The sequence below is a fragment of the Salvelinus sp. IW2-2015 genome, linkage group LG12, assembly GCF_002910315.2.
Source record: "Salvelinus sp. IW2-2015 linkage group LG12, ASM291031v2, whole genome shotgun sequence".
Taxonomy (NCBI): domain Eukaryota; kingdom Metazoa; phylum Chordata; class Actinopteri; order Salmoniformes; family Salmonidae; genus Salvelinus; species Salvelinus sp. IW2-2015.
The window spans coordinates 12,683,089-12,706,714 of record NC_036852.1 but is presented as its reverse complement, the minus strand read 5'-3'; the positions used below and the strand labels follow the sequence as shown (position 1 = coordinate 12,706,714).

The 23,626-nt window shown below is 43.9% G+C and overlaps 1 protein-coding gene across 1 annotated transcript; it reads left to right on the top strand.

Annotated features, from left to right (window-relative positions):
* The first annotated feature begins 411 nt into the window (after positions 1-411).
* On the top strand, positions 412-22,665 carry LOC111971054 (insulin receptor substrate 2). Its single transcript, XM_023997858.2, has 3 exons — positions 412-3,409; positions 3,662-4,161; positions 20,249-22,665. The coding sequence occupies exons 1-3, from the start codon at positions 696-698 to the stop codon at positions 20,251-20,253; spliced, it is 3,219 nt and encodes a 1,072-aa protein (XP_023853626.1). The 5' UTR covers positions 412-695; the 3' UTR covers positions 20,254-22,665.
* The last annotated feature ends 961 nt before the right edge of the window (positions 22,666-23,626 follow it).

Below are 23,626 nucleotides of genomic sequence, written 5' to 3'. Positions count from 1 at the left end.
TAAACATTCACAGTTTCCCACAATATAAAGGGTAGGCCTATTGTATTTCCACAGCAAAAAACTACAACAAATGTAATCCTTTATATTATGCGCCGATGCTGAAGGCAAAAAGATCATAGTTCAATGCAAGAAGCAACACCGAGCCTATTTCTGCTATGTAGAATGCCTGCATTTGGACACTAATCAGTTATTACATCGTTACAATGTAGCGGAAGGAGGCGTTAATTGGCTATTTTGATACATTTAGCCTACGTTACAGTGATCTCTGCTGTACTGTACATGGAAATGAAAAACTGGCAATATAGGAGGCGGGCTTAAAAGAACGAGAGGGGAGGGATAAGGCTGCTGTGCGTCGGGTCCCGTTTACTAGCTGTCCGTTCGTTCCACCAATGAGTCCAATGAGCTGGGCAGAATTGGCTAGATTGACAGGCACGCCTCTTCAAGGTTGCGCCGCCTTTTATGACTGTAGTTTTCTTTCTTTTCTTTTTTTTTTTTTACTGCAAGCCAAAACTGGTTATAAGAACGTCACATGTTGTTTTTCTCTCCAGCGCAGTCACTGTGGCGTTATTTGGTGCTTAACTGTTGCAGATAGCGGACGGGAACATCGGGTCATGGAATAAGTAAGCGGATTCTCGGTGCTTTGGAAAATAGCACAAAACAACTTCTCTAAAAGTAAGTGAAGCGTGCGCATCAGAATGGCGAGTCCCCAAACGAATGGAGGACACTTGTTGTCTAATGTGACCAATAACAGTAATAACATTAAGAAATGTGGATATCTAAAGAAACAGAAGCATGGACACAGACGTTTTTTCGTATTGAGAGAACCCAGCGAGAGTTTTCCTGCGCGGCTGGAATACTACGAGAGCGAGAAGAAGTGGAAAAACAAGTCGGCTGCTAAAAGGGTGATACTGCTGGACTCCTGTCTTTGCATAAACAAGCGCGCTGACTCCAAGCACAARCACCTCATCGCCTTTTACACCAAGGACGAATACTTTGCAGTGGCAGCCGAAAACGAGCAGGAGCAGGAGAGCTGGTTTCGAGTGTTGTCGGATTTGATCGAAGAGGGGAAAGTCTATGACAGCCCCGCGTCTAATTCCACCTCTCTTTTCTGTTTCGAGGAGGCGAATTACAGTATGATCACGCCGGCCACTGCCTCTTGCAAGGAGGTATGGCAAGTGAATTTGAAATCCAGAGGACTGGGTCAAACAAAACATTTGACAGGGGTGTTTAGGCTGTGTTTATCCAGTCGGACTATCAGCTTTGTGAAACTGAACTCGGAGGTTGCAGCTGTCAGTTTACAGCTCATGAATATCCGGAGATGTGGCCACTCCGACAGCTTTTTCTTCATCGAGGTTGGTAGGTCAGCTGTCACTGGCCCCGGTGAGCTCTGGATGCAGGCGGATGACTCGGTGGTTGCGCAAAACATCCACGAGACCATCCTGGAGGCGATGAAAGCCATGAAAGAGCTGTCAGAATCAAGACCGCGCAGCAAGAGTCAGGCGGCTAGCACCAACCCCATTTCCGTGCCCACAAGACGCAACTTGAACAATCTGCCCCCAAGTCAGACAGGGTTGGTGAGGAGGTCGAGAACAAACAGCATAGTGGCCACATCCCCAATGAGCAAGTTCACATCCTGTCGGATAAGGACAGCTAGTGAGGGGGATGGCAGCATGGTCAGGCCAGTGTCTATGTCAATATCTATGAGCGGGAGCCCCACCAGTCCCTTCTCCAACCGGAACCCTCTGAGCAGGTCCAATACGCTCTCCACTGGCCGCACCTGCCGGATACTGGAGTCCAGCCTCCAGCACAGCCGCTCCATGCCCATCTCCAACTCCCCTCCCTCAGTCTGCAGTTCCATCTGCCTCTCCCCCATGAGTGGGACCCTCCCCACCCCTGTTGCGGTCCACCGCCCCTTCAGCTGCAGCGCCTCTATCTCAGGCTCCCTCAGCGACGCAAGCTTCATGCTATGCAACGAGCACTGCTCCAGTCCAGGCGACACCTCCAGGCTCCTACCCCTCACCAGGAGTGACACCCACGACTCCCTCTCCAGCACTCCTCCCTCCCGGGAGATCAACGACCTGTGTGGCTACATGATTATGGACAGGACGAATGACCAACGGCAGGTGTGCCAGGAGGAGGACTTGACATCGGGGAAGGCGTACAGGAAGAGGACATACTCCCTCACCACACCACGCCATCAGAGGGTGCCCGCCCAGCTGTCCTCTGCCTCGTTGGATGAGTACACCTTAATGCGGGCTGCCCACCACACCAACAGCGGGCACCACTCCGGGCGCAGCTCCACCTCCGCCTCCCCAAAGGTGTCCTACCCCAAATCCAATGGTAACCAAGTAGGGGATGATGGCTATATGCCTATGATGGCGGGCGTGGCAGCGCCGCCCGGGGGTAACCACAGCAAGGCAGATGCTTACATGCCCATGAGCCCCATGTGTGTCTCGGCTCCCAAGCAGATCATTAGCCCCTGGGCCCAAAACCACCAGTACGAGGCCGGCGACCAGACCAACTCACCCAGCAGCGGAGGCTCCTTGGAGGACAGTGGCTACATGAGGATGTGGTGTGGCTCCAAGTCGTCCGTTGAAAGCCCAGACAGCCGCTCGACCTACATGAACATGTCCCCTCGCAACGCCGCTTACACCACCTCGCAGACCCCCCCGGACTACTTCCTAGACCAGCTTCCGGGTGGTGAGCCTTCCATCACACCCATCTACTCCACAGACTCCCTGCCACGCCCCATCAAACTCCACCAGGCTTCCAAGGAGGCGGGGGACACTGGTGACCAGTACGTCCTGATGAGCCCGCAAGGCCATCAGTCGCTAGGTAGGGAGTCAGACGACTACTACTCGGTGATGACCAATCCGGCCCCGCCCAACTCCTCGGTGCCCTCGCCCATCAGACATAGCCGGGGGACTGAGAGCCTGACATCCCACCGGGGGAGGATGGGGCGGCCCAACCGGCTTTCTCTGGACAGCTTTAGGATCCTACCCTGCATGAACGAGCACCTCTTGCCCGGGGAACCCAGGAGCCCGGGCGAGTATATCAACATAGACTTCAGTGAGGGCACCAAGTACTCCCCGCCGTCAGCATCCAATGAGAGCCAGGAGTCGTCTCTGGGCTCCTGTGGCGGCCAGCCGAGGTCCCCTCTCTCCGACTACATGAACCTGCACCATGTCGTCTCACACTCACCCAAGGCTGGAGACACCCCTGYCGGACGGTTGGACATGGTCCCTGAGTCATCCCTGTGCCCTTGTCCGGATGGGGAGGGAGTGTACCGTCTCAGATCGAAGAGGGATTCCAAGTTCCCCCAGAGAGGCAAGGATGAGTACACCGAGATGACATTTGGACTTGGAATGGCCAACATGCCTCCCCAGTTCGTCCCTCAGACCTCAGCAAGGTACAGTACACTCAGTACTCTAGCCATAATGTCAGTTGTAATAACGTTATTCAGTAAAGTTATTTGGCTAGTTATAGATTAATAGATTCCCCTGGCATAGCGGGCACTTTGTGGTGTTTTGTAGGTGGATTGAGTTCAAGGGGATTTGAGTTCATGATAAGGATAAAATATTTTCTGTATCACATCTATCTATGGCTGTTTTGTAATAGACCATGTATTGTAATACATATTAACTCTGTTTATTATCTTCAGCCCCAGTGCCAGAGAGAAGAGGCTATCCCTGGGTGAGCAGGTCCTCCCGGGGGGCATGGGGGTGTTCCGTCTTGGCGCTGCCACCCCCGTGGATCCTGACGGGGCCGCCAAGGTGATCCGGGCTGACCCCCATGGGCGCAGGCGGCACAGCTCCGAAACCTTCTCTTCTACGGCTACCGTCACCCCCGTGTTCCCCTCGTTCGCCCATGGGGACGCCAAACACCACAGCTCGGTGGAGAACCTGTCGGTGCGGAGCAGCGAGAGCTCAGACGAGGAGTGTGGCAGCCCCATGAGTAGAGAGACCTCTATGGGCTTCCAGAATGGACTGAACTATATTGCCCTGAACCTGATGGAGGACAGGGACCGGGAGGGACCTTGTTGCGAAGACCTGACCACGGTCAGCTTTAAGCCGGCCAGCAGCTGCAAGGGAGCCCTCCATGGATTACATGTCGCACCGTACGTCTGTTTGGGGTTCAAGGAGGCGGTCACCTCTGTCAAAGGTGAGTGATGCTTCTCTGTGTGTGTTTAGTAGCTGGCTGGCTTTMGCTGCCCATTTCATGGCTGGCCAGAGTTTGTAAACGTAGGGTTAGAGGTCTGCAGTGGTCATATACTTATGGCAATGGTGCTGAAAACAACTTTGTCCAAACTTTATAGGAAGAAAACATGATACTTAAATCAACACATTTTTAGACATAGGAGAATATTTCAATGTTTGTTGACTGGCTGCCTTAGAGACCATACTTTGATTCTATGTTTGGGGTGAAAAATGTGTCCAGCTCTATGGTGATCATGGACATTTTAGTTTATGGCTTCACTCATTTATACTGGAGGGTGCTGTCACTGTCAACAACGATAAGGGGAGAACTGGCATTTATGAAGGACTGGCAATGAGTTAGAAATGAATGTTATTTCAGTTCGTACAGCATAGGCCCCCTCCTACTTTTCAGCTTGCTATTCTGCCATGTGTATTGCGATAGACGAGATAATGAAAAACACATGAGGGGAAAAACATATTTCGAAATGGACACGTTGAGATTACTTGCTGTGGCGCCCTTGGCTTTCGACTGCACAAAATTAGATTGTTCTGTTTACCACCAAAGATGCGTAGGTGGTACATGAATTCAAAACGGACCCGCAGCGTGACGAATGTCGGACTTTTGAAGCACTGAAGTAAACAAGTAGTGGGTGGGTACGTAGGCACCATGACACTGCAGGACATAATGTTGCATTGTTGGCGTTATTCACGTCCTTTTCCAAATATAAATTACAGCAAAATTGATTTTGGGCACCAGCCATCTTATAAAACAAGTGTTTATTCTCCGTGTCATACTAATTATATTAGAGAAGGCACACGAACGAATATGGTTGCTCGAATTACACACTGAAATGACACAGTGTGCAGGCGGAGTGTATGCATGAACATGGACAGTGAAGAACGAAGGGTCGAAATAATGTCAATATAGATTAACGTTGATGTAATGGCTGAATCTTGGTTTGTTTACATTAAACTTACATTGATCTCCTATCGACAAGCATGTTTATAGCAATTATCAATGCATTACATGTTTAACACATTGCGCAATGGCATCATCTTTAGGCTTGGGCGGTATACCATATATGGGGTATTTGCAAATAGCCACAGGATGGTTTTTCAATACCATCAATACTGTTTAAATGATTTCTTAGAATTTTTTTCATAAATTTGAATATTTGTAGCTACTTTTTAAGTAAATACCTGCAGTCAACTTGTGCAATACGTTAGGAGATAAAGAACATTGCATTCTTAATTTCATAAGCTACATAAACTACATTATGAAGTTTATGGTAGTCCCMAGTCACGTGGTGTTTGTTTACAAGCGCATAACAATGAGACTGGAGCCTTGTAAGTCACTCACTGTTGTGCAGCACGCGCCAGTTGATCTAATTACAGTATTGAATTCACAACTAAATGTTTGCTATCTAGATATCTTAGAACTGTTAACTGTCTAAAATCTGCTAAATGCTCTGCAGTTGTGCAATTGGTTTGCTAATTTAGTAGCTAGTTAGCTATTTGGCTGAGTGGTTAGCTTCTTCCAAAATCAAACATTTGCTTGGTAACAGCAGAGAATCCCTTCTTGGATCAAGAGCCTTTCTGGCTAATATTTGTTTTGTACGTGCACCAAACTAAGTAGCATTTTTGAGTTGCTTGTATACTTGTTTAGGTCAGAAACTGTACAAAATGTTCGCAATGCGCTCGTTAGCGTTTTGTTAGCATTCTCAATCGGATTTTACATGTACTTGTTAGCATTGCTAACCTAAGAATTAGTGTATAGTAGGGTTTGAAAACAGTGCCCCTGGTGTTCAGTGCGGTATTACCGGATGTCCTTGTATGGCACAAGGTCGGTATGAAGGTATGACAACCTGGATACCGCCCAAGACTAATCACCTTATTATTTGTTTTAAAGTGTTTGCTAAAAAAACAACATCTACTATACATAAGCAATAAGGCCCGGGGGGGTGTAGTACATGACCAATATATCACGGCTAAGGGCTGTTCTTACGCACAACGCAGCCGTAGTGCCAGGATACAGCCCTTAGTCGTGGTATATTGGCCATACACCACAAACCTCTGAGGTGCCTTATTGCTAGTATAAACTGGTTACCGACGTAATTAGAGCAGTAAAAATGTATGTTTTGTCATACCCGTGGTATATCACGACTGTCAGCCAATCATCATTCAGGGATCGAACAACCCAGTTTATAATGTCTGATATACAACGGCTTTCAGCCAATCAGCATCCCAAACTACACGGTTTATAATGACTGTTAATATACAGAACGAGTCAAAAGTTTTGACACACCTACTCATTCAATGTTTTTTATTTTATTTTTTACTATTTTCTACATTGTAGAATAATAGTGAAGACAGCAAAACTATGAATTAACACACACGGAATCATATAGTTACCAGATTCTTTCGATTCTTCAAAGTAGCCACCCTTTGCCTTGGGAGCTTTGCACACTCTTGGCATTCTCTCAACCAGCTTCACCTGGAATGCTTTTCCAACATTCTTCAAGTTGTTTGCACATATGCTGAGCACTTGTAGGCTGCTTTTCCTTCACTCTGCGGTCCAACTCATCCCGAACCATCTCAATTGGGTTGAGGTCGGGTGATCGTGGAGGCCAAGTCATCTTATGCAGCACTCCAGCACTCTCCTTATTGGTCAAATAGCCCTTACACAGCCTGGAGGTATGTTGGGTCATTGTTCTGTTGAAAAACAAATGTTAGTTCCACTAAGCGCAAACCAGATGGGATGGCGTATCGCTGCAGAATGCTGTGGTAGCCATGTTGGTTAAGTGTGCCTTGAATTCTAAATAAATCACAGACAGTGTCACCAGCAAAGCACCCCCACACCATCAAACCACCTCCTCCATGCTCCATGGTAGGAACCACACATGCGGAGATCATCCGTTCACCTACTCTGCGTCTCACAAAGACACGGCGGTTGGTCCCAAAAATCTCAAATTTGAACTCATCAGACCAAATGACAGACTTCCACCGGTCTAATGTCCATTACTCGTGTTTCTTGACCCAAACAAGTCTCTTCTTCTTACTGTTGTCCTTTAGTAGTGGTTTATTTGCAGCAATTCGACCATGAAGGCCTGAATCACACAGTCTCCTCTGAACGGGCCTGATTCACACAGTCTCCTCTGAATATTTGATGTTGATATGTGTCTGTTACTTGAACTCTGTGAAGCATTTATTTTGGGATGCAATTTCTGAGGTGCAGTTAACTCTAATATACTTATCCTCTGCAGCAGAGGTAACTCTGGGTCTTCCTTTCCTGTGGCGGTCCTCATGAGAGACAGTTTCATCATAGCTCTTGATGTTTTTTGCGACTGCACTTGAAGAAACTTTGAAAGTTCTTGAAATGTTCCATATTGACTGACCTTCATGTCTAAACGTAATGATGGACTGTCGTTTCTCTTTGCTTATTTGAGCTGTTCTTGCCATAATATGGACTTGGTCTTTTACCAAGTTGGGCTATCTTTTGTATACCACCCCTACCTTGTCACAACACAACTGATTGGCTCAAACGCATTCAGAAGGAAAGAAATTCCACAAATGAACTTTCAACAAAACTGGTTGAGAGAATGCCAAGAGTGTGCAAAGCTGTCATCAAGGCAAACGGTGGCTATTTTGAAAGAATCTCAAATATATTTTAAATTTATTTTACACTTTTGTGATTACATCATTCCGTATTTGTTATTTTATAGTTTTGATGTCTTCACTATTTTTCAATGTAGAAAATAGTCAAAATAAAAACAAACCCTTGAATGAGTAGGTGTCCAAACTTTTGAGTGGTACTGTACTACTATAATAACACTTTTCACGTTATTCATTCATAAATATTTATCTGCAGCGCTAGTATGCAAATCCTCCAGAGATCTGTTTAGGAAAGTGCTGTGAGAATGCTGTACTCAAAGTAGGGATCCATCCTAACCAAGCTAGATCATCTTGTCAGTGTTTTTATGACATGTCAGCCCTTGGCAGCTCCTTATACACTGCCTGTTCCTTCCATGCCTCAGTCAGAAAGGCAGGCAGGCAATAAAATGTTCTGCAGCCCCAAGCAACCATCACTAAATCATCCAAGGCATATCACAGGTCCGTCTCACAGTCCTGGTGTCACTGGGGTCAGTTTTCTGGCCCAGAATAGTCCCTGTGGCGGCTATAAACAAACCAATATTCCAGTCTCGGGCAAGGCACAAGAGTCAGTGTTTTGGCAGTCATTCACTCATTGTACTTTGTAAACATTGAGGTGCAGGAGACTTGTTGACAGGTGAGGGTATTTTAGTTGCCCTCTCCTTGTACTTTTGTCAAACACAATTAGTGTGTGTGTGAGAGAGACTGTTTCTCTGTGTGTGAGGCCTCATCCATGTTACGCGTCCCTTGGGAGGTGGCATCCGTGCCATTGTCTTTCATGAGTTTGGCTAGTCGCTCCGCAGGTCAGAAAAACAAGTGAGCTCATTGTTTACTAGACGCCAGGTAATGACGAGGTGTCACGCTCAGAATTCCTGTCTGTGTTGCGAAGGCTGCTGGGAGGGATGGGTCAACTGAACACTATTGGGTTTTTGTTCCCTATTGGCGCAATGAGGGGCCTGAACTGGGGGGATTGAGGCCCCGGGATGGGGCAACAAAAAACATCAAAACATGTACATGTGGTCTGGCATGGACACAGTACATACGACAGAGGTGGTTGCTGTTGTTGTTGGCAGGTGATGTAATTGTTGTCATGGTTACCTGTGTCAAACCAATTAGCTCTGATTTTATTGAAGTGATAATGCCTTCGAAGCCGGTGTTTGGAGGATATATTGGCACAGATGTTGTTAGGCAAACCGTGCCAATATATCCTCCAAACACCGGCTTCGAGAGCATTATCACTTTTATACAACGGGTTACCAACATTGACGTTTTTTGTATTTTTATTTATTCATACTATTTCATTCTTCCACAAGATATAGTCCTACCCAAGCCGGCTGGTCGTTCGTTCTATCGTTTCGGTTTCCAGAGATGCGAACCAGTCGTTCTGTTTTTTTTTTTGTTCTGTATCTATGGACGCGACCCAGATGTTCGTTCTAAATGTTCCATTGCCATACTGGCTGGCAACATTCTTATCGCTTGCTAGCTAGCCAACTGCGACTAACTTACAGTCACGTCAAAAAGTGCAGCCAGAGTAACAGCAAAGTAGCAACGTTTGCATTTGTTTAACCTTTCTGGTGCAGGCGTTCCGCTAGCGACACACCTCGACAACATCCGGTGAATTTGCAGAGCGCCAAATTCAAAATACAGAAATAGTCATAATAAACATTCATAAAAAATACAAGTGTTATATATCGGCTTAAAGATTAACTTCTTGTTAATCCAGCCGCTTTGTCAGATTTCAAAAAGGCTTTAGGGCGAATGCATACCGTGCGATTTCTGAGGACAGCGCCCTGCTTACAAAAGCATACAAACATTTTACAACCAAACCAAGTAAAATAATTACAAAAGTCAGAAATGGCGATAAAATTCATCACTTACATTTGAAGATCTTCATATGGTTGTAGTCACGAGTCACAGCTACACAATAAATGTTCGCTTTGTTCGATAAAGTCCCTCTTTATATCCCAAAAACTCTGTTTTGTTCAGTAATCCACTGGCTTCAAGGCGGTCAAAACATGCAGACGAATACATCCTAATAGTACCGGTAAAGTTCGTCGAAACATGTCAAACGACGTTTATAATTAATCCTCAGGTTGTCAATTGTCTAAATAATCGATAATATTTCAACTGGACAATAGCGTATTCAATAGAAAGGAAAAACAACAAATGGTGCGCAATCGGTCACGTGCGCAAAACCAGCTCTGCATTCTTCCTCAGTCCAATGACAAAAAGGTCTCATTCTTCTTCATTTTTCAGAAAACAAGCCTGAAACAATGTCTAAAGACTGACATCTAGTGGAAGCCATAGGAACTGCAATCTGGATCATAACCCATTAGATACTGTATATGCATTCAATTGAAAATACCCACATCAAAAAAATCTGAGGGTTTTCCTCAGGTTTTTGCCTGCYATATCAGTTCTGTTATACTCACAGACATTATTTTAACATTTTTGGAAACTTTAGAGTGTTTTCTATCAAATCTACCATTTATATGCAAATCCTTGCTTCTGGGCCTGAGTAACAGGCAGTTAACTTTGGGCATGCTTCTCATCCAGACATCGAAATACTGCCCGCAAGCAGTTGTGTTAAGCTGTTTTTTAGTGACATTTATTTGGATACATCCATAACAATGAGCCAATGAGGCGCAATTTCGCCTGGCATACAAAATATGCTCTCGTCAGGACACTGTTGTTCAGAGCTAGCCAACAACACAGCTTACACGATCACTTCAAACTGAAGCTGGAAAGACCGGAAACTAGCTGCACTTTGTTTCGTTTTACCTTTGTTCAATTGACATGTTTGTATATATCCCCCAAAATTATGCTAGCTAATTCATGATTTTGACTGGCTGAGGATCACTGCCTGCCTGTCTGTCTTGTCCCAACTCCCGAAACGTTCATTACTATGGGACAGTTGGAGATCGAATTTTAATATTGAAACAATGTTGCAAATGTCGGAGAGACAGACCCCAGCTAGCAATGAGGAATCTGCCACTTTTCCTGGGGGCCGGAACTGATTAAATCGGCCCGGTGTCGGACTCAAAATGGATGACTGCACAGAATCGGCCCAAGTACATCGGGCCGTTTCCGTCTACCGGAATTCAGCCGCCTTTGCCGGTATCTTAYCAGAATCCCCCCAGAACCGTCCCGATGCAAATTTAAATAAATGTATCCAAAATTATCCAATTTTATTTTTTACATTTTATATATATATATTTTTTTCAAATATTACTATTATACATTTTATAAATACAAATTATACCCATCCACAAAAAAAAAACGTTGGAGGAAACACCATACACCTGGTAACCGTTTCAGCGTTTCACCTGGCCCGCCACATGAGTCGCTACAGCGCGATGGGACAAGGACATCCCGGCCGAACAAACCCTCCCTATTCTCGGGAGGGTTTGGCCGGCCGGCATGGGTCTTGAACCAGCATCTGTAGTAATGCAGTTAAATACTACACAGGACTCTTAAAGAATTTCATTTAAATGTTAATTGTATTTTTTTGATTACAGAAACAATGAAAAAAATATGGGGAAAAATATAATGAAATGTTAATTATATAAAGCAGCCCGTGTAATCATCTGCCAGAGAGTAGCCCCAGTCGTCCAAAGCCCCAAGTAATACATTTGGGCCAGATTACTCACGCCGGAATCGGCCCGAGCTCAGTCCCTGCATCCTAGCCATGAGTAATACTGTCATAATAACAAAGGGAAAACAACATGTTTTTAGACATTTTTTGCAAATTAATTGAAAGAAATTAAATACAGAAATATCTCATTTACATAGCTATTTACACCCCTGAGTAAATACATGTTGGAATCACTTTTGGCAGGAAATAGCTGTAAGTCTTTTTGGGTAAAGCTTTGCACACCTGTATTGTACAATATTTGCACATTATTTGTTTTATTCTTCAAGCTCTGTCAAGTTGGTTGTTGATCATAGCTAGACAGCCATTTTCAAGTCTTGCCATAGATGTTCAAGTAGATTTAAGTCAAAACTGTAAGTAAGCCACTAAGGAACATTCAATGTTGTCTAGGTAAGCAACTCCAGTTGTTAAGTTAACACATTTGGCCTTGTGTTTTCGGTTATTGTCCTGCTGAAAGGACAATTTGTCTTCCAGTGTCTGTTGGAAAGCAGACAACCAGGTTTTCCTCTAAGATGTTGCCTGTGCTTAGCTCTATTCCGGTTCGTTTTACCATAAACTCCCTAGTCCATGCCGATAAGATGCATACCTATAACGTTATGGCGCCACTAGGGTTGCAAAGGGTCAGAACATTTCTGTGAAATTTCTGACATTTTTCTGGAARTTTTCCATGGGATGTTAAGCCTGGGAATTTTGGGAATTTTGTGCATGCACAGTGCATTCTTCCATCACATGTGCATTGCACTCTTCCATCACATGTACAGCTGATTCTCAAGATATTGCACACTAATGAGATGCTATTGAGCCCACACTACTACACTGTCTGAGCCAAGGACTACATGCTTTCTGGTAAGTTTTGATTACAATATTGGGTGGGGTGAATATATTTTATGACACAATTTTTTGTTAACTAGTAAATGGTAGCCTACAGCAAAGTGTGTTTAAATCATTTCTAACTTGTTAACAGTTTCTGCTCGTTAGTTTTTGCAACCTTGAGCCTGCTAACTGAGTGTTAATTCACCTGTTTCCATACATGTTTCATTTTAAAACATTTATCTTACACAGGAGTTGTTTAATCTAACTGTAACTTTTTATCTGTACATGGAATTGTATTTTTTATATAAAAAAATAATAATAATCTACTCTTTGCAGGAAAATGCCACGGGCACTATCTGATGTGTGTAAACATTTCACTGCAGCTAATGTAGAAGGAAAAGCTGTGTACATTTGCAAATAGTGTGCAAATCATATGTGAAGAATGCAACAAAGATGCAGAATAATATGGCCAAGTGCATAAAGTTCCCTCAGTGCTCACAACAAGCAACCTCTGACAAAAGTCCCTCTACTTCTATTCGAGGTTAAAATGATGAATCAGACACCTTATCGATAGCAACAGCTCATGGTCCTCCTGGAATCAGAAGTTTTTTCTTGACTCAATGGAGGAACGTAGTCAGAGAAATGCTGATGAATGTCTTGCTCGAGCTGTGTATGCAACTGGTTCACCTCTGATGCTCCCAGGCAATGTCTATTAGAAGAGATTTCTGAATGTTTTTCGCCCAGCATACACCCCCCCAACCAGACATGCTTTATCTACTCATTTGCTGGATGCAGAGTTCAGGTGAAAGTCAAGCAAATCATAGAGAAAGTGGACTGTTTTGCAATCATCTCTGATGGGTGGTCAAATGTTCGCGAGCAAGGAGTAATTAACTAAATCTCCACCCCTCAACCAGTATTTTACAAGAGCACAGACACAAGGGACAACAGACACACCGGTCTCTACACACCGGTCTCTCTCTGCAGATGAGCTGAAGGCAGTCCTCAATGACCTTGGACCACAAAAGGTATTTGCACTGGTGATAGACAATGCTGCGAACATGAAGGCTGCTTGGTCTAAAGTGGAGGAGTCCCACTGTCACATCACACCCATTGGCTGTGCTGCTCATTCATTGAATCTGTTCCTCAAGGAAATCATGGCACTGAAAACAATGGATACACTCTACAAGAGAGCCAAGGAAATGGTTAGGTATGTGAAAGATCGTCAAGTTATAGCAGCAATCTACCTCACCAAGCAAAGTGAGAAGAATAAGAGCACCACATTGAAGCTGCACAGCAACACATGTTGGGGTGGTGTTGTCATCATGTTTGACAGTCTCCTGGAGGGGAAGGAGTCTCTCCAAGAAATGGCCATATCACAGTCTGCCGATATGGACAGCCCCATCAAGGGGATCCTCCTGGATKATGTAATTTGGGAGAGAGTGTTAAGCAGCCTGACACCTATAGCAGTAGCCATTGCACGGATTGAGGGAGACAATGCATTTTACAGATGTATGTTGAACATGTTTTTGGGAGATGCGATGGATCAATAATCAATAATTATGTCTACTTATGATAAGGTAAAAGGTTTATGTTTCTGTCTCCATATGATATGGTAAATATATCCAATGCAAAAAAACAACTACATTTATATGGTATTAATATTAATTTGCAATATATTCCTGTTAATTCCCATATATTCCCATGGAAAGTTTCCACCTCTGAATATTTCCCAAAATGTGCAACCCTAGGAGCTACCATCATTCTTGAAAATATAAAGAGTGGTACTCTGGCATATGTTGTGTTGGGTTTGCCCCAAACATAACACTTTCTATTCAGGACATAAAGTTAATTTCTTTGCCACATTTTTCTGCAGTTTTACTTTAAGATGCATGTTTTGAAATATTTGTATTCTGTGCAGGCATCCTTCTTTTCACTCTGTCATTTAGGTTAGTATTGTGGAGTATGATCCATCCTCAGTTTAATATCTGTGATCGGAGAAAACTAACTGTTTTAAAGTCACCATTGGCCTCATGGTGAAATCCCTGAGTGGTTTTCTTCCTCTGCTGCAAGTCAGGAGGGTCGCTGGTATCTTTGTAGTGACTGGTTGTTGGAGGCATTGGAAARCCTYCCTGGTCTTTGTTTCAATCTATGTTTTGAAATTCACTCTTCGACTGAGGGGCCTTACAATTATCTGAATGTGTGGGGTACAGAGATGAGGTAGTCATTCAAAAATCATGTTAAACACTATTATTTCACAGTCCATGCAATTTATTATGTGACTTCTTATGCACAAAGAGGTAAYAAAGAGGTTGAATACTTATTGACTCAAGACATTTCAGCTTTTCAGTTTTTAATAATTTGTAAAAATGTCTAAAAACAATTATATTTGAACATTATTAGGTATAGGCCAGTGGCCCAAAATATMAATGGAATCCATTTTAAATGTAGGTTGTAACACAACAATGTGGAAAAAGTAATGGGGTGTGAATACTTTCTGAAGGCATTGTATATGTGACTACGGCACGCCGGATGCTTTTAAAAGCAACAAACAAACCCAATTGTGAGGCGCCCGAACAAGGTGTACAGCCTCGGCGGCAAATTGAGCTAATCGGTTGTTTACTGAACAGTCTCTCGGACCAAAACAACCATCCGCGATAGCGAACTGGAGGGGTCAAAGTGCTTCAAGGTACACTAAACAGTACATGCTTTTGTATGTGGACATCCCTTCAAATGAATGGATTCGGCTATTTTCGCCACTCCTGTTGCTGACAGGTGTATGAAATCGAGCACACAGCCATGCAATCYCCATAGACAAACATTGTCAGTAGAATGGCCTTACTGAAGAGCTCAGTGACTTTCAACGTGGCACCGTCATAGGATGTCACCTTTCCAACATGTCAGTTCGTAAAATTGCTGCCCCGGTCAACTGTAAGTGCTGTTATTGTGAAGTTGAAATGTCTAGGAGTAACAACGGTTCAGCCACAAAGTGGTAGGCTACGCAAGCTCACAGAACGGGACCACCGAGTGCTGAAGCAAGTAGAGCGTAAAACAGTCTGTCCTTGGTTGCAACACTCACTACCGGGTTTCAAACCGCCTCTGGAAGAAAGTCAGCACAAGAACTGTTCGTCGGGAACTTCATTAAATGGGTTTCCATAGCCAAGTAGCCGCACATAAGCCTAAGATCACCATGCGCAATGCCAATCGTCCATACAGAAATGGTTTGTCGAGATCGGTGTAGAAGAGCTTGACTGGCCTGCACAGAGCCCTGACCTCAACCCCATCAAACATCTTTGGGAKGAATTGGAACGCCGACTGCGAGCCAGGCCTAATTGCCCAACATCAGTGCCCGACCTCACTAATGCTCTTGTGGCTGAATGGAAGCAAGTCCMCGCAACAATGTTCCAACATCTAGTGGAAAGCCTTCCAAGATGAGTGGAGGCTGTTCTAGCAGCAAAGGGGGGACCAACTCCATATTAATGCCCATGATTTTGGAATGAGATGTTGGACGAGCAGGTGGCCACATTTTGGTGACTTCTCGCTAGTCAGAGGCCTAATACGGTGTTTATTAATCAACTTCAAAGCCACACAATGAATGAGTGGGAGGAGAGGGAGAGAGACATGGCGGTTTTGCTAGGTACAAAGTACCAACCCAGCTCCAGCCATTCCAGGTATTTAGCGCCTCCCCGACATCATGTGCGTCTGCCTGGAATGCCACCACAGGATTGTATTTGGACAAACGGCGCCCCTCAGACAAACTCAAACTCCCTCTTCTCTCTCCGTCACTGTCAATCAGTCAAAGGAGTTGGGACTCGGTGGTGACACTGTTGATCGAGATTTAGTGTGATTATCTAGACGACAGTCAGTTGCATAAATAGAGAGGTCACAGGGACAGTCACTGTGTTTCTTTATTTTCTGCCTCAGCAAGCCAGGCCACCAACTCTGTTTACCTCTGTGTGCTAATGTAAACCCTATCACACTAACCTGAGAGTGTGCTAACGTGAGCTAACCCCATCTATCCCCATGATCTGGACGCTCATCCTATGTGAACAAGGTGTTAAGAAATTAGTAGACGTGGCAGGCAGAGGCTAGGTTTAGGGACGTCTCTGTCTCTTCCTCTCTGGAGGCTAATAGCCTTTTATCTGATCAGGTGTTTCTCTCTCTCTCCTTTCGCTCTCTCATATACATTTGACCACACTCTCTGGGATTTGACGTAAGGTGTTTTGCCCTAATGGCTGTTAGCAGCAAGGGTAAACACCCAGAGTGTTTTTGTGTGCAGACACACACACTTGGGCCTCCTTGAGAGGGGAGTGCGTGCTCCTATGAGCAGCGCGTGGTGAAAACGGCAAATTCTTCTTGAGTGGTGGCAGACGGCTGCATCCGGGACGAAGGGGGGGTAATACACCTGCCGTGCACCACTATCTTACCCTCAACCCCCACATTTGCCCCCTCCTCCACCCCCACTTCCTCCACCTCATTAACCGATGGACCACGAGCATGTAGCACACACGTGGCTCTGTCCCAAATTGCACCCTATATGATGCACTACTTTTTATCAGAGTGCAATGGGCCCTGGCCAAAAGTAGTGCACTATATAGAGAATAGGGTGCCATTTGGGACGTAGGAACAAGCATTAGTCACTGGTGAGCACTGGACAGTGCCTTGCACGCCAGTCAAGGCAGGCTAGCACCACCCACTACTATACACTAATAACTACACACCATGTGCTGCCTCTGCTGCTGCAGGTGCAGCCCAGGGGCCAGTCTAATGTCCATCAACCCGGGGTGAAGGGGGGGGGGGAGAGAGGTGGGGTGATGAAGCCGTAGCGAGTAGCTCACACTCTAGCACAGCTATCTGATATCCACCCCATCCAACCTATCCGTGACTGAATCCGAGCCGCGATTGTTCATCTCCAGAGTGCGTGTTGAATCGGATGTGGTCAAAGATCATCATCGTCAGCATTTGTCAGTGCTGCTTTCGGTTTTAGAAACACGCAAATACAGTAGAATAGTGGAACATCACGCACGACAGATGCAGATTCTTTTCGCCCTGGGCCAGGCCTAGTGTGTGTGTTACGTGTTTTGTTTGTTCTTAGAAGAGGTCATCTGGTTTCAAAAGCACAACACACACTCTCCCCTCACCTCTTTTACTTTCTCTCTCTCCCTCACTCCGGGATCAGAAGTCAGGGAGCATGCTCAATGAGGCTCTGCTTTCATTTCGAAAGTAGATGAGATTATAGAGAAGAGAATATTAGAGCCAGTTCGACCCTTCGACCCTGTTTTGTCTGTCTCTCTTTCCCGCTCTTTTCCTGTTCTCTCTTTCCTCTTTTGGTGTTCTTTTCTTGTAGTTATTTTTGTTGTTGTTGATAACTCTGTGCTACCTCTCTTTGCATGTTTGTCTCTCACTCACTCTGTTTGGTAGTACACACAAACATCCCCTCCCAACACACGCACTGCTGTGTCAGAGTTTCCGGCAGGTGGCGGTTGCAGTGCAGACGCTGTGACACGGTGACTAAACTAGGCCAGGATGTTCCCGGCTCCAGATAACCCACGCGGCAGGCGTCGCCAGGCAGCGCTCCCTTACATTTAGCCTCAGCAGCAGCAGCCATGGTTAGAGTTAGAGATGAGATTATGCACTGTGTGTGGCTGGGGATTAGACACCGCCACCGTGTCCAGGTTGCTCGTTATGGAGGTGGGATGAAAGTGTGCATACACACACTCTCAATCTCTCTCTCTCTGCCTTAGACTCACGTAAACACACACCATCTTCCAAAACCATTCACAAATTTGCTTTAGTAGTTAGCGGAGCTGAAGTTCAGTTTCGGCATTGTAAACTGCCGAAGTCCACCATAGTGGCATGTGTATTATGTGTGAATAAGCAGTCTATAATGTGTACAATCACTGAACAGCAACATATCAGAGCCTTTGCAGTGAGGTACAAGGGCCTCTGCCCCAACCGTGCCGTCTGTAATGAGGTTTGCAGCGCCGCTTTGCTCTCTAAGCCCCTCCTACCATCACCGGTGGCCGGGCCCATTCTTGGAAGACCCAGATGGCATAGAGGAGCTCCACAACTGAAGGTGCTTTATCCCCCTACTGCAGTACTCCTAACCCCCCTCCTCAGCCCCTACAAAGCTGCTGCTGCTTGCTTGGTGTGATACCGTCCAACGCATCGCCCCACTGAGCTATAATAATAACCGTCCTTTTTCTTGATCTCCTTATTGTTATTATTACTATTATTGATATGATATTCATATTCATATTATTATAATTATTATAATTATAATAATAATAAGTAATGTCATTATCATTAGTAGGCTTAATATAGAAGCCTTGTATAACCACCATCGAGCTGTAGGCCTAAGAGTGCATCCTGTTTAGTCTTAATACCGTAACTTACTTAGGCCTATATTTCAATACTTGCAGTATATAAGCTACAGTAATGTATCAGCTACAGTAATGTATCAATCATGAATTAATTCATGTCATCACACAGCATAAGAGTCATTCATGATTTGAAATGCAATCAAGCCTTTAGTTTTTTTTTAAATGGCAAAGTGACTCTTGAATAATTAGCATAAACAATAAATAAATAAACCGTGCATTTTGGAAATTGCATTCACGAATGAATGCGACTGGTTTTAGTCTTTGCTGTAATAAAGGCTTTGCAAAAAACAATAGACTCTGGTATGCTTGTAATTTATTTAGTGTTCCAAACGGTCAGAGAAATGATTGTACCTGTTTGGTACACACAATATGCACGCGGCGCTTGCTCCTTACCTTACTTTTCTTGATCTCCAGTATTTTCCACAACTAGTCAAACTTATTTCAAACATCTGGCTTTCCCTTTACCTCATTAGCAACCAGTAAACATTCCCCCATATCGAGTTTGTCAAGTCCTCTGCATCCATTTTGCTGTCACGTGTTAAGGCGTTCGGAGTTTGTTGAATTTATTGATGTGATTATGRTATGCTATAGTTCAGGCCCTATTGGTCACATGTGATGCATACCTGTGTCACGTAAAGAGAACAAGGGTTGAGGGAATAAGGAATATTTTTCCTTAACAAATGAGGGATTTCGGTAACAGACTTTCTCAGTCACAAATGGCTGTAGTTATTATTGCAGCTTCAGCAACATGGACAGCGCGATAAACACAGTTGTTATGTGGTGGTCGCTCCAGCAGAGAGAAGAGCGAGACAATGGGTGCAAGTCACACAATCACTCGCTGTAATTTTTTGTAACACAGCTCAGCAAGTTTGAGCCCGGCCCGATCAAATCAATTGCGGTCGGACTCCCTAGTCGTGTGTGTGTGTGTGTGTGTGTGTGAGAGAGAGAGGTGCGACGCACACTTGCTGTTCGTTGTCTAGCTTTTTCCCCCCGACAGCTACAGATGTAGGATGTTAATTTGAGCCAGTTTACTACAGCAGGAGATTAATCCTGCAGCAACAGGAAATGTAGATTATAGTTAATGGAAATGTTTTGTAGGGGTTGATTTCTTAGTTAGGGCCTTGACCCAGAGTCTGACACTTTAAAGTGGAAATCACAAACTTTAGAAGCCTTTTTAAACTTTGAATACACTAAGTTTGCTGCGCCGGACAATTCTCAGAAACAAAAGACTGATCAAATTAACATCCTACATCCTATAATTCGGAGTGTGTTGTTGTGACACACAAACAGGCTCAAAATGTATCTCTCCGAGGATGGAATGAATGGTAACAGGAGGCTGTTTTACATCCATCTCTCTCCTAATGTCAGATACCAGCGTGGGTTTTTTGGTCTATAGGAGTTGTTTGTGGTAGCAATGGAAACTAAGAACCCTAACTTAAGGTAGCTTGACCAACTAATCATAGGAAATCTAAGAGATTTATAAGCAATCCAAGAATTTAAGCTAATTGCAGTCTGTACTGCTCTATGTAATGCAATGCTCTTCTTTCATTCCCCCACAGACTGAACAGGACAGCGGACAATCCAAGCCCTCATCATCCTTGCTCTGAGATGGRCCGTCATACATTGGGGTGGCCGAGACAACCTGCTGCTGTAAATGAAGTCAGTCGGTGCCTCGTGACCCAACAAACACCCCCACCATGACTAACTCTCTCGCMCACGAAGGGGAATCCTAACACTGGTGCTGTCCCAGAGACTCTGTACTAAAAAGTAGATGGGGGCAGAGGCTCCTGTATGTGGGGGGCCTCTGTGTCTAGAGGCTATATTTCTAGCTCTGTTTATTTGTTTAGAATTTTCTCTCTGGTTTTTGGTTTTGGCTCGTGGACTGTGAGTAGCCTGTCTGTTGACCCCCAGGACATGTAAAGCAAACCATGGTAAGGCACAGTATGTGTACTTACACCCTCCTCAAAAGACGCGGCCCCCCCGCACACACACACGGTACGCAGATATTATTTATTTGCTTACATGAGTATGGATGGGTCAAAGTTTGTGTCTGTGTGTGTAAAAACGGACACCATGATCGTTTCAGTAACACATTCACTAACAGACCGTTTAAAATAATCCAATCCCTACCTCAGAAAGAGCAAGGTATGAGAAACGTATAGATATATTTAGGTTCTATTTATTTTGGAATGTTTCATGTAGACCAACACAAAGCCTTGTCTCTGGTTCTATTTGTACTGCACAACAAAGAAAACCTGATTTATTCTACTATTTTCTTAAATCTAATTTAATTTTAGCATGCTTTATCGTGCTACAGTTGAAGTCGGAAGTTTACATACACCTTAGCCAAATACATTTAAATTCAGTTTTTCACAATTCTTGACATTTAATCCTAGTAAAAATTCCCTCCAGCATCTTCACAAAGTCCTCTGCTGTTGTTCTGGGATTGATTTGCACTTTTCGCACAAAATTTYGTTCATCTCTAGGAGACAGAACGCGTCTCCTTCCTGAGAGGTATGACGGCTGCGTGGTCCCATGGTGTTTATACTTGCGTACTATTGTTTGTACAGATGAACGTGGTACCTTCAGGCATTTGGAAATTGCTCCCAAGGACTAACCAGACTTGTGGAGGTCTACAATTGTTTTTTGAGGTCTTGGCTGATTTCTTTTGATTTTCCCATGATGTCAAGCAAAGAGGCACTGAGTTTGGTAGGCCTTGAAATACATCCACAGGTACACCTCCATTTGACTCAAATGATGTCAATTAGCCTGAATTTCTGGAATTTTCCAAGCTCTTTAATGGCRCTGTCAACGTAGTGTATGTAAACTTCTGACCCACTGGAATTGTGATACAGTGAGTTATAAGCGAAATAATCTGTCTGTAAACAATTGTTGGAAAAATTACTTGTGTCATGCACAAAGTAGATGTCCTAACTGACTTTCCAAAACTATAGTTTGTTAATTAACAAGAAATTTGTGGAGTGGTTGAAAAACGAGTTTTAATGACTCCAACCTAAGTGCATGTAAACTTCTGACTTCAACTGTGTATGATATTGTGAGGATAATAATATGATACAATTTAAGATGATTTATTACTAGTTCCAGTTAGGTGAGACATGCATATTAAAGTACATTAATGTAGGAAGAACGCAAAGATGTTGGTCTGTGTACTTGGTCTGTGTACTTCCTAGTAGTAGTCAGAACCTCAGCTATCCCAGGCATTTACTGTATATGCAATACATTACGCATAATCCCTAGCTCTAACCTGATTACATGGTAGAACATCTCAATGATATAGTTATGGGGGTAGAACCACATGATTTTGGTTCATGGGGATTGCCACTGCTGCTGTAAGCATGAGGAGTACCTAGAGCCAGGGTCCTGTTCATTAGGCATAAAATGGCCTGAAACAACCAGAGACTACTTGGACTTCTAAACGTTTGGTGCCCTAATGAACACTACACAATTTTTACACCTATTTCTCACAATTTGTTAGATTGTAATACACTAGAGACACATCTGAATGTATCAGAGCACTCGGTGTCGTAGAAAACGACAATTGAAAATTAAGTGGKAGGTGGAGACATTTATCAAACTGTTATTTAATATGTACTACACTTATGATTTATTTTCTCTGCAAAGGCCTTTTTGTGTAGATTATGTACATAAGAGTTTATCTGAAATATGTCGATTTTGAAGAGATACATTTAGTCAGGTTGCAATGAAATTACTAAACAATGTAAAGAAAATATTTTTCAAAACTAGTTTTTGAATTGTAAAATGTATGCTTTTACCWCCTCACAGTAACTTGTGAATACATCTATAATATTTAAAAAGAGAAATACCTTCAGTATATTTTGTTATCTTTGCCTTGTTGATAACAATTTACCCATATGTCATATGCAATAGTGAAATACATTAACTTAGTTTGGAACCAAATGTTGGTATATTTGTAAATAAAAAATTATAAAGGAAACTATTTTGCCCTTTGTATATTTATTTTGGCCAACTTTTGATGCTGTTTTTGTTACTGGAAACGTATAGTGTATATACAGTGGGGCAAAAAAGTATTTAGTCAGCCACCAATTGTGCAGTTCTTCACTGTAAAAATATGAGAGAGGCCTGTAATTTTCATCATAGGTTAACTTCAACTATGACAGACAAATGAGAGAAAAAAAATCTAGAAAATCACATTTTAGGATTTTTAATGAATTTATTTGCAAATCATGGTGGAAAAAGTATTTGGTCACCTACAACAAGCAAGATTTTTTGCTCTCACAGACCTGTAACTTCTTCTTTAAGAGGCTCCTCTGTCCTCACTCGTTACCTGTATTAATGGCACCTGTTTGACTTGTTATCAGTATAAAAGACACCTGTCCACAACCTCAACAGTCACACTCCAAACTCACTATGGCCAAGCCAGAGGCTGTCAAAGGACACCAGAAACAAAATTGTAGACCTGCACCAGCTGGGAAGACTGAATCTGCAATAGGTAAGCAGCTTGGTTTGAAGAAATCAACTGTGGGAGCAATTATTAGGAAATGGAAGAATACAAGACACTGATAATCTCCCTCGATCTGGGGCTCCACGCAAGATCTCACCCCGTGGGGTCAAAATGATCACAAGAACGGTGAGCAAAAATCCCAGAACCACACGGGGGGACCTAGTGAATGACTGCAGAGAGCTGGGACCAAAGTAAAAAAATCTACCATCAGCAAGGGCATTGAAGATGAAACGTGGCTGGTCTTTCAGCATGACAATGACCCAAACACACGCCCGGGCACAAAGGAGTGGCTTCGTAAGAAGCATTTCAAAGTCCTGGAGTGGCCTAGCCAGTCTCCAGATCTCAACCCCATAGAAAATCTTTGGAGGGAGTTGAAAGTCCGTGTTGCCCAGCAACAGCCCAAACATCACTGCTCTAGAGGAGATCTGCATGG